This window comes from Syngnathus acus, chromosome 17 (assembly GCF_901709675.1).
Source record: "Syngnathus acus chromosome 17, fSynAcu1.2, whole genome shotgun sequence".
Lineage (NCBI taxonomy): Eukaryota > Metazoa > Chordata > Actinopteri > Syngnathiformes > Syngnathidae > Syngnathus > Syngnathus acus.
In genome coordinates this window covers 495,476-511,765 of record NC_051102.1, presented here as the reverse complement: position 1 = coordinate 511,765, position 16,290 = coordinate 495,476, and the positions used below count along the sequence as shown (strand labels likewise).

Here is a 16,290-nt window from a genome sequence, read left to right as displayed (position 1 = left end):
TTGACTTTGAAAATACAAACACTTGGAGTGTTGACTATCATTGCTAGAAAAGTACTACACTACTTTAAAAATTACACAATACTGCTTGTTTTTATTAAAGTATTTCAGGAGAAAGAGTCTACACCGTCTGTGATCGACTGAAAAATTAACTCATCAAAACATGTGTACTCTTCATTTAAGTCATTTTGCTTGCATGGTTGACAGTTAGGGCAAGCTGAAAGTTACCACAAATATACTTACTATCTTGAGCCCTGTTCTACAAAATTGGCACTGAACATAAATAAATGAATGAAAACTTGTAGCAAAGTCCCTGGCTTTTTTTTTGTACTATTGATCTTACCATTCAGCATGCAGTTCCACCCACCCACACGTGACATGATAGCAAGGACGGTACTTGTTTAACTTGGCTGTTTTCCCATTTAAAGTACTATATATATACACCAAAGCCTGCATGTGGTCTCTCTCTTTTCCTCCTCATCCTTTCTGATTTTCTATCTCTTCCTGCAAAGAAATGAATCGACTTAGTATCACAGTGGTCCTGGGACTACTGGCGCTTGGGTGCGCTCAGCTCAGTATACGCCAGCCCGAGTGTGACTCTCCTGAGGCGGAAGAAGCCGCACTTGCGGCTCAGGAATACCTCAATGGCCAGCACACTCATGGCTACAAATATGCACTTAACAGGATTGAAGATATCAAGATCCTCACTGAGGTGAGTTGGGGACACGTATTAAACCACAATTGATATGTAGGCAAAATATTTTTTTCAATACTGAGGATAAGTGATTGAAAATAATGATGGTGCAGACCAGGTAAGGTAGGGTCACACAAGATTAAATAAAATAAAATATAATAAAATAAATTAAAACACCGTCAATATCGAAGTTTCCACTGACAAAACAAATAAAAACCAATTTATTTTAAGTATCCCTGTGATTTTTTTAAAGTAATTAAAGAAATTGCATAATCATTTGGATTGTATATCTAAAATAAATGTCATATCTTATAACAATTAAATGTAGTCAAAATTTTAAATCTGACTAATTTACACTTATTTAACACAAAATAAAATCAGTGTTTGCAAACCCCTGGTGTTGCCAGAATTATAATTTTTATGTATTTTGTGTTTTTAAATAATAAAAATAGAATGTTTTCTATGTGATAGGTCGATAAAGATGACATCTATGTTGTTGAAGTGGACCTTCTGGAGACGTACTGTCACGTGTTGGACCCCACTCCTGTTGCTAACTGTACAGTCCGACCCAAAAGACTCACTGTAAGTAAAAACCAAATGTTTTCTTGAGCAATAGTAACAATTATTCTGCAATACTATCAAGGTTTTGTACTTGTTTAAAATATGTCTCAAATCAGGCGGTAGAAGGTGACTGTGATGTGGTTCTGAAAAGGGTTGGAGGAGTGCTGACCGTCACAGCCTTCAAGTGTAAGACGGAAGGTAAAATATGAAACTGTGTGTGTCTCATTAAAATTGGAAAATACAACAGAAATCTGAAAATTGAGAGGTGGCAAAAGTACTCACAATGTACTAAGAAAAAAACAAGTACAATTAAAGCGAGCTAGCTTTATTTGTTTATTTATTTGATGTCCATCTTGCCATCTTGTCTTGGCATTAAGCAAAGGTAACAATGCAACAGCTGCAAGCCTAATTTTTGAGGAATTGTTCACAATCTGCCAAACTAAAAAAAATAAAAAGGCTAAGTAACAGCTGATATCTTGTCAGTATCATCACCTTTAGGGTTGGTCTATAACATTCAGTTCACTATTTTTTTCATTTACGGTGTTTAGAATCAACAGAGGACCTCTGTTTGGGCTGTCCTACTCTCCTTCCACTGAACGACACCGGAGCACTCAACTTTGTGCGCACTTCTCTGGCAACCTTCAACAACAACACAGTCAAAACATTTTCTCTGCTTGAGGTCGGAAGGCTGTCGACACAGGTGGGTTCCCACAATTAGTTTTACATCTGGAGGTTTGACTTTGTAGGACAACCTGTTGGGACTTAAAGCATTTAAATCATTGTTTTAGATTCTCTCTGGTGGACCACGCTATCTGGCAGAGTATGTGATCGCTGAGGCTAACTGCACTAACGACGTCTGCGTGCCGCTGAATGATGTTATGGCTGTAAGTACTTTATCAGTTAATCGCCAGTCTTATTTGCGGGCCACCCAATAGTTGGGGAAAGCGGATATAAGATAGCTAAAAAAAAAATACCCCACTAAGCCACTAAATGTGCACAATTTTTCCACCTGATTCTCTCAGAGTCACGGTATTTGCACTGCCAATGACCTGGGAGCTGGCCACACAGTTGACTGCAAGATGTTTGCCATTATGGTGAGTTATACAGTAGTTTGTCTAAACCAAGTTGACAGCAACACTACTCAAATAGTTAGGAATGCTGGGCTTTTGGATGACCCTGAAATGCTGCTGGTGCATGTTCTTCAGGTGCCTCCTCAAGATGCCAACAGCACTGGGGTTTCTCGCACATTGCCAACGGTCCACGTGCACACACAAAACATGACCAGAAAGCATGGTCTGAGACACCACAAGCTGACATCTCTCCACGACCCGCATGTTACCGGGCTTCTATCTTCCGAGTCGGCATCAGAATCTGCTGAAGTGGTGTCGGTAGCCACCCCTGCAACTGTTCCAACTGCTGACACATCATCTGCTTCAGTCAGTGCTGAGGTTCCCCTCGCAGTGGTTAAGAGAAATGCATCTGCCACAGTTACAGACCCAGTTCCCCTGATGCAACGGTGCCCTGGGAAAGTCAGATTCTTTTGAGCATATGAGAATAAGCCGTATTACCTCTAAAAGGTCCAACTATAAGTAACGGCTATGTTTCCATGTTTTTTGTTTACATGGCATTTAACACCCGCTACTCCTTGGCTTGAAGTGTCAAACTGAAAATGACACCTTGTCATTTTATTGTAATAAAACGTTTTATGAAATCTTGTAGTGTTTGAGACTCATCTCAAAATGTTTTCACTTGTATTCAAGTTGCATGCACACCTATACTAAACTACCAGTAGTTTAAAACATTTGGAGATGTGACAAGTTCAAAATTAACAGTCAATATAAAACCAATTGCCCAGAGGAAGCAAGTCACATTGATCTGTATTTACCTTGAAATTCTAATTTGACACTTTTGCCATGCGCATTTGATAACCGACCTGTTCTAGCTACTCCAAGATAGGCAGGCTTGGTACCTTTTTCAACTTTTATTGATGACAAAAGACGTAAAGGTAAAGTCGAAAGTTTATTTGCAATTAAGGCATGTCATCTTAGCTTGTGACCCTCTTTTACTACGACAGTCCAATCCTGAAAGAAAGAAGATGGATCAGTATGAAGATCAGGAGAGGAAATTACATTTAAAATAATTTACCATCTCTGTTGAACTTCATTCTTTTTATTCAGGAATGCGTGGTGGATTTGCTTCATTCTTGTACCCGATTAGTACATCAAGCTGAGGTTTTGAATCCCAGGTGTTAACATGTTGAAGATGCAGAGGGCTCACACGACTAACTGGGATATTTCGGTCAAGAACCCTGAAATTTGTTGACTCCATAGAACCTTTGGGTTCTTTACTCGGTGGACCACGCTGTAGAAGTATATATCCTCTTGGTTTAGAAGAATACCCAGTCTGATCACGTTTTGAGGATAGTTTGAGCTTATTCCAATGTGATGAATGCTGCAAGTTCTGAGTTGTTGCTTCAGCATCATTAAGCATGGAGTACTGGAAAAAAGGTCTGAGCTCCTCCTGTACCCCAAGATGGGAAAGCCTATGAGATCCAAGGGAGAATGTCCCAGGTGCTCGCATAGGATTTGGGTTCTGCTGCTGAAGATAATGAGAGACAGAAGACTTTGCATTCTGACCAGGCTGATAATTGAAGACCGCAAATTGGCCATTGGGCTTTTTGGGGTGCTTATTTTGTGCCTCTTGACTTAGAGGGGTATACAATGGATTGTGAATCCTGAAGGGCATAACTTGAGGGGAAAACTGGCTTGGTAACTTTGGACTATTCTCAAATGGCAGCTTGGTATACTGTGAATTATGTTTCGGAGCCAAATAAGGATAGATTTGTCTTTTAGGAGTTCCTACCCTGTCTGCGATACTTTCTGATAATGAAGCAGAATGGCCACCTTGTTGGGGGTGATTAGGTTGATTATTTGGAATAGAATCTGTGGGGTTTTTCTTATATTTTTCTTCATCTAGTTTTTGAGCAGGCAACGTATGACTTGTGTGACTTCCAGGTCTATAATTGGCCATGGAAGCGACAAATGGAAATTCTTGAGAGACTACACGTGCCACTTTGCCATATTGTTCAGGAGACGAGAGATAGAGATGCTGATGGAAAGTAATTTGTGGGCAACAATTCGAAAAACCAACAGTGCATAATTTGATGCAATCATTTGTTGAACCATGGGGGACTGCAGCACTATTAGTGGACTGTGGTTCCTTGGCTGAGGGTAATGTTACAGAGTGCAGCCATTGTGGATAAGGCATCTTATCCTCTGGAGGTTGGATGGGTTCAGGTTTTTCTACTTTAGGCTTTTGATTGGGACTTTTTTTATGTATTGCACCGACTGATTTTATGGGTGTTTGAGATTCTAGAGGCCAATAAACATTGCCAGGTACCTCAGGTTTCGGTGGAGCAGGTGGGTTCTTGATAACTGCGCCATTATTAAATGGATAGACTGGGTTAGATGGTGGTTGCACATGAACAGAGATTTCTGGCTGTTTTGAGTCTGTCAGCTGTGGGAAAGGTATTGGCTTTTTGGGCAATTCTGGGACAGGCATAGGGTAAACCCGGTAGGTATTGTATGGCTGCTGGACTAGACTTTGAGGAAATTCAGGTGGTTGGGGGGCCTTGGTAGGCTTGACAGATAGTTTGTTTCCATGCCAGAAGTGGTTGAATGGCTGCTTCACAGGGCCCAGTGGAGCCTCAGACTCTTGTGGCTTCCATAGCCATGGACGCAGCATTGTTTTTTTGGCTGGTTCTTTGGAACTGGGACTAGGGTAAAGTGGAAATACAGTTGGAGCAGATAACTGCAATTGTCCTTGGGGGACTCCAAGCTCTAGTGGTTTGAATGGCCATGGATATGGCTTTTGGTGTTTGACTGAGTCTTTGGAACTAGGCCTTGGATCAAGTGGAAGTGGGTATGGATCAGATGGCGGCTTGAAATGCCCGTGTGGATCCTCTGGCTGTTGTGGCTTGATAAGCCATGGATTTGGCATAGGATTTTTGGCTTGTTCTTTAGGACCTGGCTTTGGGTAAAAACTATACTGGTATTGATTGCTTGCCGGCTTCACTGGTCCAGGAGGCATTGGCAATTTTTGTGGCTTGAATGGCCATAGTTGCAGCATTGGCCTCTTAGCGGCTACTTGGGGACTGGGCAGAGGATAAAGTGGATAGGGGTATGCGTTGGTTGAAGGCTCCACTTTATTTGGAGGGCCCTCAGGCTTTGGCTTTTGGGTAGGTTTTTGAGGACTGAGCATAGGATTAAGTGGATAGGAGTATGGATCAATTGGCTGTTCCACGTGACCTGAAGGGACTCCAGGTATTTGTCTATTGGGCATTGGTTTATTGGTGGGTTCTTTCGGACTGGGCATAGAGTATAGTGGATTGGAGTATGGATCAGTTGACTGCTCCACAACACCTGGAATGACTTTAGGGTTTTGCAGATTAGGCATTGGCATTTTGGTTGAGTCTTCAGGGTTGGGTTTAGGATAAAGTGGATAGGGATCAATTGGTTCATCTACATCACCTGGACTGACCTCAGTCTTTTGTGGATTAGGCATTGGCCTTTTGGTAGTTTCTTCAGGACTGGGCATGGGGTAAAGTGGATAGGGGTATGGCTTAATTGGCTCATCCACCTGACCTGGAGTCACCTCAGGCTTTTGTGAATTAGGCATTGGCTTTTTGGTGGGTTTGTTAGAACTGGGCATATGGTAAAAGGGATAGAGGTATGGATCAATTGGCTTATCTAACTCACCTGGAGTCACCTTAGGCTTTTGTGGACTAGGCATTGGCCTTTTGGTGGACTCTTTAGGACTGCCCATGGGGTATACTAGATAAGGGTATGGATTGGGTGGGTGATGCACTGGACTGGAAGGGACTTTGGGGTTTTGTGGATCAAGAATAGGTTTTTTGACAGAGTCTTTAGTATTAGGCAAAGAAGAAAGAGGATATGGGTATGGGTGGATATACTGATAGGCTGGCTCCTGCACTTTAACTGGAGGGATCGCAATTTTAGAATCTTCAATTGTTTTTCTAGGATTTGGCATGGGATAAAGCGGATAGGTGAATAGATATTTTTGCTGCTGTATTTGTTTTGGAGGGTCTTCAGGCTGTTGTGGAGCTGGCACGGGCTTGTCATTTGGTTTAAGACCAGATCCTGGCATGAGGTTTGAAGGATAAGTGGTGACTGGCTGGGGAACCTTACCTGGTAGTTCCTCAGGTTCTTGTGGAGGCCATCGTTCATTTTCAGGGTCAGGAAAAAATGGATAGAGGTTTGGATACAGTGGTTGACCAGTGCTAACTGTTCGAGCCTCTGGGTTGTGTGCTTGTGGAAGCTGTGGAGAAGATGTAGGCTTGACATCAGGTCTTCGTAGCGGGTATAACGGATATTTAGGCGAGGCTGGCTTTGCACCTTGACTTGGTGGCACCGGATATTGCTGTGAAACTTGAACAACCTTAGTATCTTTTATTGGTTTGTTTTCAAACAGTGGGTTTGGCAAGAATGGATAATATGGTTTCTTGAAGGGACCAGAAGGAACTTCGGGTGATTGTGGCTTGGGGGAGTCACGAGAAGGAACAGTCTTTGAACCTTCACTTGGTTTATTTTCAGATTCCAGATTTGGTAAGAAGGGATAATGTGGCTTCTCCACATGGCCTGGAGGTACTTCAGTTTTATGTGGAGCAACTGTGGGCTTTTGTACAGGGTCTATGACAGGGCCAGGTGTAGGGTTAAGTGGATAGGGGAAGAGATAAAATGGAGTTTCAGGTGTTGGTGGTTGGAAAGGCTGTGGAGCAAGTTTGGGCTTGTCTGGTTTATTTTCAGGCTGTACAGGAAGGAGATGGTTCACTGGCTGCTCTGCGTGACCAGGAGAGGATCCCATTTGGATTGGATTTCCAACAGGCCCAGGGTTGTGTGGAACCGGTTTGTAGTGACTTGAAAGTGGATAATAGAATGGCTGTGAGGGATGCAAGCCAATGTTTGGGGATTCTAATGACTTTGTTGGTTTAGATAGACTCTGAGCCATTGATGGACATGAAATCTTGGTTGCTCCTTCACCGGCCAATTCAACAGAGTACATTCCATTCTGAAATGAAAGGTGCCAATCCTTAATATTCTTTAAGCAAAACTTAAGTTGCAACAACAACTTCTTTACCTTCTTCTCCACACAGGCACCATAGTGGACAGACAGGACCACACCTTTGGCATTATCCACTACGCCGATCCCACATTTATGTAATGTGGCATTTAGCAGCTCCCATTTGCCATTCACTGTTGAGAATTACAATGCAATCAGTTAAAAAAGTCAATTTTTATTCCAGTTTAGTGTACTCTGTCCTCAAACTGGAGTATCCAGTCACCCAAGGGGCTGTGGACCATAACTTAGGTCTGCAAAATTATTCAATATTTTACAGCATATAATTTAAATACACATACCCCCCTGGACCTAAAATATGTGAGTACCCCTGGCATAAATGAACAATAAGAGCTCGCAGAATGGAAGAAGCTATTTTAAGTTACTTAATACTCACTATTTATTTGAATTTTAGAGAGTGGGATGATCCATTCAGTTTTCACAATCATGCCTTCTGTATGACATGTGACCATTGGTGACCTGGATGAAGACGGTCGCATCAGGGGGCATGTCATCGTCACCGGTAACCCCCACCAAAGTAATGGTAGCACATAAGAATCCTCCTAGAAAAACAATTTATTTCCATGGTGACACTGCCATTTACATGGGCATCATTTGATTAATTGGAAATCTAAAAGTGTCAAGATTAGACTGCCTTATCACCTGTTTATTTGTAAACTTAATAAATGCTGCAGTTTTTTTTAATTATTTCATTTAGCGTACTTAAATTTATCAAATAAAAATTGCCAAACCAAGCAACAAAAGTTGGCAGACTTGTCTTACCTCCAGGGCAACGAAACAACCATTATAAGGAGCAACCAAAACCATATCTTTTTGTGTCGACTTGATGGTGTAACCGCAGCTTTGTGGGACCTTGGAGAGAGGCAACGGAGACAGATGACCTGGGACACAATTTCAATTTAACAGGTAATTTAGAATGCAAATAAGTGAGAAATTGGATAATTTTGCATTTGAGATAAAATATTACCAAGGTACAAACATACCTCTATCCACCAAAATCAGAGATCCAGGAGTGGATGAAATATCTTGGACTTGAAGTTTCATTGAGTCTGTTGTACATTCCACCTTTGGATCCATTTTAATGAGCTGATCAGTCACTGCTGTGCCTGCTTCTGAAAATCTGTCAACCTCCATAATGGGTTGCCTGTAAACATCCCAACCTTTGTGTGGGGGTGGGGGGTGGCTGTCAATTCATATGCAAATAAATATTTAAAATATACAGCATTGTACATAAGATACAATTCACCATTTTAAAAGTCACTTCCACTAGTCAGGCTCACCATAATTGGTGGCTTTAGTGTCATTTTATCTCCACCTTGAACCAAACTTTCCAGTGACAAAAACATTCTATGCACCTGCACTAGTTTAAACATGACATTCTGATTACTGCATATGCTCCCAACCAATGTGAAATAATTTTTTGTAAAAACAGGGAAATACATACCCATATCCGCTTGGTAATCGGAATCAGCATTGATGATCTGACTTGTGGCTTTGTTAGGGGGGTCAGCTTGCTGAAAGATCAACAGCCTTCCACTGTAGGAACCATCATTTTTGTTTGGAGTCAGTGGAGACTTGTGTCTGAATTTAACTGATGTCTTCAACCTTGCAAGTTGGGAGCATTGGCAAAATGTACTGGCAGCAAGCAGAAAAAGTCCAACATACAACAAAATCAGAGAGCCCCCTGGCTCTCGACACGCCATTGGAACTAAAAAAGGCACTGCATACAGAGAAAGTTGAGTTCTACTGTGCTGACCACTGAAGGGACAGTTGGCTGCACAGGTAGGATTAATGAGGAAACAGAGAGACACGCCGCACCAGGTGTAATCAATGGGTTAATTGTGGGTGTGGCTTAAAACATTTCCTATAGGCTTGCAAAACCTGTTCACTAGGAGGGACAAAAAATTAGAAACACAGTGGGTGGCAGGCCATGTATTTAGTATGCGTATTTGGGTTATATGGCATGAAAAAATAAAACAGCACACACATAACTGAACATCATTCTACTGCGGTACAAATATATTTATCTAATAACATTACAAAACTAAATAAATCTCAGAGATTTTTTTAGTATGCAAGCAAATCTTTACACATTGTTTTGCTATAGTCGAGTTTTCCCATCAGTTGAAAAACGATTATATCAAGGGCCAGTGATTGAAATTTGATTTGTGATCCATTTTATTCATTTATTGAAACATTATTTTAATATTGTGAATTTTATTGCTAATCATGTGTAAAACCACACCATTTACTAAAATAAGGTAGCAATATGGAGGATATCCAATTTTGCCAATAAGATACAGAAAAAAATAAATTTTATTGGTTGAAGAATATAGTCGTATGACTATGTTTGATATATATGTTTGCTTAACCTGTCCACTCAGTAATAGGTCCAAGTTTATTATTACATTTGTTGCTCAATGATTAAAAAAGTAATTAAAAACATGTGTAGTTGCCAATGTCACGAAAGACACAAAGACCTTTTTCTCTCTCTCGTTTAATTCTGTACATATTCCACAAAGTCTGGAGATAACTGATGCCAAAATGTCCCTTCGGAAAGTGCCATTAAAAGTTATATCTTGCCAGGGCAGCAGGTAAAAATCCAACTAGTAGCAACACATGAGGTTGATTTTTATGGCACTGAATACACAATTCTCGGAAGTTTATCACAAGACGACTTACAAATGTTCTTATTCCAACCAACACCACTTTCAATAAGTTTAGTGTACACAGCATTATTTTTATTCATTTTGTTTTTTAGCTATAATACTTCTAAGTACCATACGATGACAATTTGTGAATACATCTTGGATGACTAAAGCACAATGCAAATAATGTCAGAAGTTGACACCCTTGGTTTACAGTCAGTATGCATTCATGTAGTTTCAGTAGTTAATGAAGTTAGTCGAAAAAAATCAACATCAAAGTCTATTAGTATTGACAAATTTATAGTGTCGAAGTCTTAAAAACAAAAAAAGGAGACGTTACGATTTTACAACTTTCCGAAGCCGCCTAAGGTTTTATTTATTACAGTCAACGGGTAATGCCAACAATCATCTATCAGAATGGAGGTGGACATCCTTGTACATCAATGATTGGTCCAAGGTGGGAAGAAATGGGGAAGGAGGACGAGAACGGGGTGGTAATTAACAGCCAATTGGTCAAATTGCAGGGGCTGATTGATAAATGTGAGCTGTCGCAGAGGTGGAATGACCACAGACGACAGAATGTTAGGAAAGCCGATTGAGCATTTATTCAATATACTTGAAATCCAACTTGAGGTCCGTGTACTAGCATGCGTTGTCCTCACTAGTAGGACAATTCAATGCACTATTAGACAACTAGTAGAACCATCGAGTCTTCCTACTAATGTTCATTCCACAGCTTGTGGCCCTCGAGTGTGATCGTAGGCTGGATGTCAACGTTGAAAAAAATGCTTAAATGGCTTTATCTGACTCTGGGCAAAGACTTCACTAGTACATCCGACTCTGGGCAAAGACTTCACTAGTATATGGACCTCTTAAAACAGAATATCAAACTAGTTGACTTGTCAATTAACTCGTCCACTAACTAGTCGACTGGCTGACTGGTAAATCACTAGTAAGACAATTCAGCACACTTGCATAACAACTGACTTGCTATTAACGATTTTTCCACTATTGCAATACATTTCTCCAGAATAGTATGACAATACTTGTGGGCATTTTGGTTCTACAAGTATGATGCAGAACGTTCCAAGTGCGTGTGACACATGCCTTCTATTTGGATCTAGTAATGTTGCTACTGTAGCAAAGGATTACAAGTAGTAAGATGTAATTATATACTAGTAGGTCAACATAAGACTACTGGGGACAGAAAAAAAACATAGGAAGATATCCTTGACATTCATCTTCAAGTCCGTGTACACGTATGCACTCTGTCCTCGAGTGAGTCCACGGGTCCATTGACCTTGCACTAGATACCAAGAATACCAACTCAAAACTCAATCATCAAATCAAGGATATGAAATAAAGGCTCAGACAGCTTTCCACAACAATGTGTTGGAAGTATCACAACAACGCTGTCCTTACACTACACTCGAACAAGAACGAGCACATCTTTTCAAGATAACATCCAGGTACATGACATGGACATGTGATGGCAGGTCCAAAAAACAAAATGGGGGCAGGGGGTGGTACAGGGGCACGTGGCAAATTTATACACAGATACAAGCTTAAGTCAGCGTAAACTGTTTTTATTGGTAAGATGTTTTGGCTGGGAGACAGGTGAAGGGCCAAGAGAACGATAAAAAAGCAAATATGCATGCAACAATGCAGACATGCTGATGAATAGAACGGGGAAATGCCTTTATCTCTTTTTAAACCAGCTACTAGCAAAGCAGATATCATACAAGGCAAATTCCATTTTTATTACACTTTGTGGTTGTTTTTTTTGTACACTCCTTTGGTTTATAAACATTTAAACAATTTCAGTGACCATGCCATTACTGTCGTGTCAAAAAAATGTTTATATGATTAGGATGGAGAAAAAAATGGGGCTGTGTATAAAACAGAAGGGGATGAAAGAAACATTGCCCTTTAATCCTGGAAGTATGTAGTGAGCTGTTAAGGTTGATGGATGGTGAGGTTGCTTAATATCCAGCCTTCCTCAGGTATTCCGCCATTTCATGTGCTTTCTTGTTAAGATTTCCACCATGGATCGCCTCCTTTCCCATGATTATAACCAATACTGGGGCACATAGGGGGGAAAAAAAAACAGAGAGAAAATGAACAAAACCGAACTGTCCCCGCCCCCACGTGACTGAGGGGGAGGTCCAGATGTCAGGATCTTACCACTCTTCAATGCTATAAAGGTTTCCATGACATTTGACAGCTTGCAGGTGAAATCTTAACAGCAATATTTATTTTCTCTTCTTTATGTCCCTCAAATTTTTACCTAAATGAGCCTGGGAAACATTAAAAGCCCGAATCCCGCAAGTATTTTGCCATTGAGTAAGCCTTCTTATTCAATCCGCCTCCATGGACCCCTTCTTTCCCCATTACAAGAACCAAAACTGAAAGAGAAGAGATAGAAAAGGGGGTGGGGTTAAGGAAAAAGGTAAGAAACCAAGAAAAGCATCCCAAAGTTAAGTACTTTCCTGAGAAGCATGAAGATATGTTGAAGTAAAGTTTGCAAGCCGTATCCTGTACCTCGACTGCGAGTGCATGACTGAGATTGTTGCCAAAGCGAATGTTTTCTTAGGTAAACAAAATGTACTAATCTTCCTGATTGTTTGTGTGCGCGGGGTGGGCATGGCTAAAATTGGAACCAGATAGACGCTTGTGTATCAAGCACAAGTGCTTTGGGCTCATAGTATCAGTTATCTGTGTTCGTCCGGCCCCTAACCTCCAAAAATGGAACTATTTGGGGTTAAAACAAAAAAATAATGCATGGCACATCTCTGGAGTCTTTTGCAATTTTCTTTATCTAATTTTCAGACACATTCACTCACAAGCAAAAGACCTATCAACTTAAAATGTGGCTGGGGTTTGAATTAATTTAAACCAAAAGCTTTAATGCTGCTTATTCTTACTGAGCCAGGTATTTAAACAAGGCGTCCACCTCTAAAAGAGGAATCATAAAAACTAGAACTAAAAAACTGTTTAGGCAATAGGAACTTTATTCCTTTATAAAAAAAAAAATAAAAATAAAAAAATTCAATACAGCATCGTAGAACTGAAAAGGGGAGAAAAAAGGCTGAAAAGGGAAACGTGTTGATTGTGTTGGCTTTCCCCACAAGATTTGGACATAGAAAGTTGATATGAGGGAAAGGCTGAAACACCCCAGACATGGAAAAGACCAAAAAGAGGAAATGTTTGGGACAAAACCTACATGAGGTTTAATGAGGGAAGCTGAAATTATTTTGAAAAAAACATTAAGTAGCACCTACACTCCTTTCAATGGTGAAATTCAGGAGCTGGTTTCACAAATCTCCACAATGCAAATTAAATTCTTACGGAGCAAATATTACCTTCTGATAGTAAGACTGCTGTAAAACTCTTGATTTACCTTGTCCGGCTCGTCCCACAGAGATGTTGTATGTGGGTTCTCCTCCTTGGCTCTTTGTCCTCATGTCCATTGTCCAGTCGCCCTCGTCCTGCAGGCTGTCTCTGAGCACCGAACACTTTTTTGAGCCCAGAGTCAGACCGCAGGTGTAGAAGGTCTCTCTGTCTTTACCTACCAGAACGTCAATTTCTTGGGACTGAAAAACAACAAAAATCATACAAACACAAAAATAAATAACATCAGAGCAATTCCAAACACTTCATTACATCACCAATGAAGGACCGTCCATTATTATTGTCAGATGCATTTATTTGAAATCCAAATCTGATCTGCCTTCAATATTCAGCATGACACAGACGTTACCCTGAAAAGGTACATTTTCACTTTATAAGGATTATGAATGCCTTTGCGCATGGTGTTATTTCCATTGTGGCTAATACTGCAACTGTCAACATCCCATGTGGGTGCCAGGTGATAAAGCCTTCACAGGGTTGACAAGAATCGATGACTCACTTGACTGTAGCCTGATTAGTTAACACAAAATGAAAGAAAAAAAAAAGTTAAATGAGTATCATGTCATATAAAGGGACAGATTTATGAACAAAATACAAAATAGTAAACTGATTCATAAAGATCTCTCTTTTTCTGGGATTTTGGTGAAAATGTGTGAATGCTGTTAATGTTATACTTTAGTTCATGTCCTAGACAAACATTCATTTGAAAATGTCGTGGAATATGTGGGATAATGAAAAACGTGGAAATTTGAGGAATGTTAAAAAGATGTCAAATACATGTCATGAATAAACCGAACACTTTCAAACTGGAATGTTAAGAGTTATTTTCGAATGTCCCGCATATTGTAAAATATATGTACGTTGGTCTGTGCTTTGACATGCACACAACGTAAGCAAAATACGCATGTTCAGAAATGTAACTAGCAATTGAGTCGTGAAATGTAACTAACAATTGAGTCGTGAAATGTGGCCTGTGTATCGACCCAGCCACCTATCTACAATATCAATGATGCCACATAATCAAAGCAATTAGAAATGACGGATCGCTCCTTTCCACCGATAACCACATCGGCACAATAACAATAAAGCTACTCTTAAATATATATTTTTTAATGAGATTGATCAAAAGTCTGCCAGTATAAGCTTTTGTGTGTGTGCGCGTCCACAGGTAACCAACCGGCAGATCGGCGGCTTAACGTTAGCTAATCATCATTGCCACGGCACACAAAGAATGCTCCTATTACTTCAAAGCCGAACCCAATTTCCTTGATAGTTTGACAAAAATAAACCATAAGAGGTTATTTATTGTTGTCTAAAATGGACCTTGGCTGTGAATGAGAGATTTTGTGTAGGGGTCCACGCCCGTTTCCAATGTGTCTCGCCGTACACGAGGCGGCTAAATAATCCTGCGGCGTTTCCCTAGCCAGGAAAGGCCAGCGATGCGTTAGCTTACCATAGCCGCTAGTTGGTTAGTCATTTGCATAGATAACGGATTTTTTTCCGACCTCCCCGTGCTTTGCCTGGCAAGCCACTCGCTGAGATTCTTAACACTTTCCACCTACCTTCCGCTTCGATTTCATATTCTTACCGTGATATTGTTGAAAGTCCCACCGTCATGTGCTGCCCAAACGTATTTGGCGTCCAAATAGCCAACAATGGCGCTGTCCTGACAGCTGCCATCGGCCATCAGGTTTTCCACGTAGTTTTGCCAAGACATGTTCAAGAAAGACAAAGCAGGGGTACAAAATGGCTAAGGAGGAGTGAGAGAGCGACCAAGGCAGAAAAGAGAGAGATTCGGGAGCCTCGGATACAAGCCACCAATACTCGGACGCGCTGGGGCGGCAAAGAAAGCCGGGGCTCTAGTGTGGGTGCGAATGCGGCTGTGGCTGCGGCTGGGTGTAGTCCGGATTTCAGATCACTCCGCACAATGAGCCTCCACCACCACCGGCGTTTTGATGGCAGCAGGCGGCGGAAGAAAGAAAGAAGGAAAGAAGATGAGGAAGAGGGAATTAGCCAACTGTCTGGGGAGAATACTGGTTTAGGGTGCACAAAAACGCTGCTCATCTATTGTGCAAATGATGAAGTTTTCTGCCCCCCCCCCAATTATTATCCGTTGGCTAATTTTCGCCTTTATGCCAACTTTTCACATCAATCAGGACATCGGGGGACTATTTTGCCCAAATTCCTTCTTTGCTCCACAAATTCACATTCTACAGGATCAATTCATTAAAATTTCGAAGCTTTCGGTTCAAACAGGACATATAGGGAACTATTTTTCTTCTATATTCTTTGAAGTCACATATTTGTAATCCATATTTTCCATGACACTATTTACAATTAATGCATACATTTCACATGTAACCACAGATTTCTACCCCCCCTCCCCCATTTTTAATGTTATCATACTCAATTTTGACTATTATTGTTTATTACTGTAGCAGCAGTTTGCATTGTGCGAGTAAATGACTAGATGATGCCGTGTCATGCAGTGTATGGAATATCTTTGGGTACTGTGGCTAAATATTTGAAAAATGCCAGTCAGTGAAATGCCATGTAGCTAAACAATCAAAATACTAAAAATGTTTTAATTCATAGTTCTCATTATAACTTAGCATTATATAAATATCGAATTACATTATTATTATTATTATTATTATTATTATTATTATTATTATTATTATTATTATTATTATTATTATTATTATTATTATCATTATTGTAATATTGACTATCACGTGCCTTTTAAGAGTTTGATTTCCTCCTTTGCTTCACGACCTAAAAATATATTGAATATATGGTTTTATTTCTAGAGGCTTCAGAGAA

The 16,290-nt window shown here is 40.4% G+C and overlaps 3 protein-coding genes and 1 long non-coding RNA gene across 6 annotated transcripts; 1 reads left to right on the top strand and 3 right to left on the bottom strand.

Annotated features, from left to right (window-relative positions):
• Positions 1-433: 433 nt before the first annotated feature.
• Positions 434-2,963, top strand: ahsg2 (alpha-2-HS-glycoprotein 2). Its single transcript, XM_037275574.1, has 7 exons — positions 434-709; positions 1,163-1,273; positions 1,369-1,450; positions 1,801-1,952; positions 2,041-2,136; positions 2,275-2,346; positions 2,458-2,963. The coding sequence occupies exons 1-7, from the start codon at positions 512-514 to the stop codon at positions 2,794-2,796; spliced, it is 1,050 nt and encodes a 349-aa protein (XP_037131469.1). The 5' UTR covers positions 434-511; the 3' UTR covers positions 2,797-2,963.
• LOC119136813 lies at positions 2,869-11,649 on the bottom strand. Of its 2 annotated transcripts, XM_037275573.1 has the most exons (5): positions 11,520-11,649; positions 6,905-6,909; positions 5,555-5,559; positions 3,398-4,651; positions 2,869-3,333 (listed from the first exon to the last, which is right to left on the bottom strand). In XM_037275573.1, exons 1-4 carry the CDS (start codon positions 11,540-11,542, stop codon positions 3,422-3,424), a joined length of 1,263 nt encoding a protein of 420 aa, XP_037131468.1. In that variant the 5' UTR covers positions 11,543-11,649; the 3' UTR covers positions 2,869-3,333; positions 3,398-3,421. The 2 variants fall into 2 exon arrangements, with proteins under 2 accessions (XP_037131468.1, XP_037131467.1); XM_037275572.1 differs by having other exon boundaries at positions 2,869-4,651.
• On the bottom strand, positions 6,920-8,104 carry LOC119136817. The gene is made up of 3 exons (XR_005100810.1): positions 7,785-8,104; positions 7,409-7,524; positions 6,920-7,339 (listed from the first exon to the last, which is right to left on the bottom strand). It is a non-coding gene; the product is annotated as an uncharacterized LOC119136817 (long non-coding RNA).
• Positions 9,890-15,391, bottom strand: pfn2l (profilin 2 like). 2 transcript variants are annotated; one of them, XM_037275576.1, is made up of 4 exons: positions 15,056-15,391; positions 13,457-13,649; positions 12,344-12,461; positions 9,890-12,136 (listed from the first exon to the last, which is right to left on the bottom strand). In XM_037275576.1, the coding sequence occupies exons 1-3, from the start codon at positions 15,182-15,184 to the stop codon at positions 12,364-12,366; spliced, it is 420 nt and encodes a 139-aa protein (XP_037131471.1). In that variant the 5' UTR covers positions 15,185-15,391; the 3' UTR covers positions 9,890-12,136; positions 12,344-12,363. The 2 variants fall into 2 exon arrangements, with proteins under 2 accessions (XP_037131471.1, XP_037131470.1); XM_037275575.1 differs by lacking the exon at positions 12,344-12,461.
• Positions 15,392-16,290: the final 899 nt, after the last annotated feature.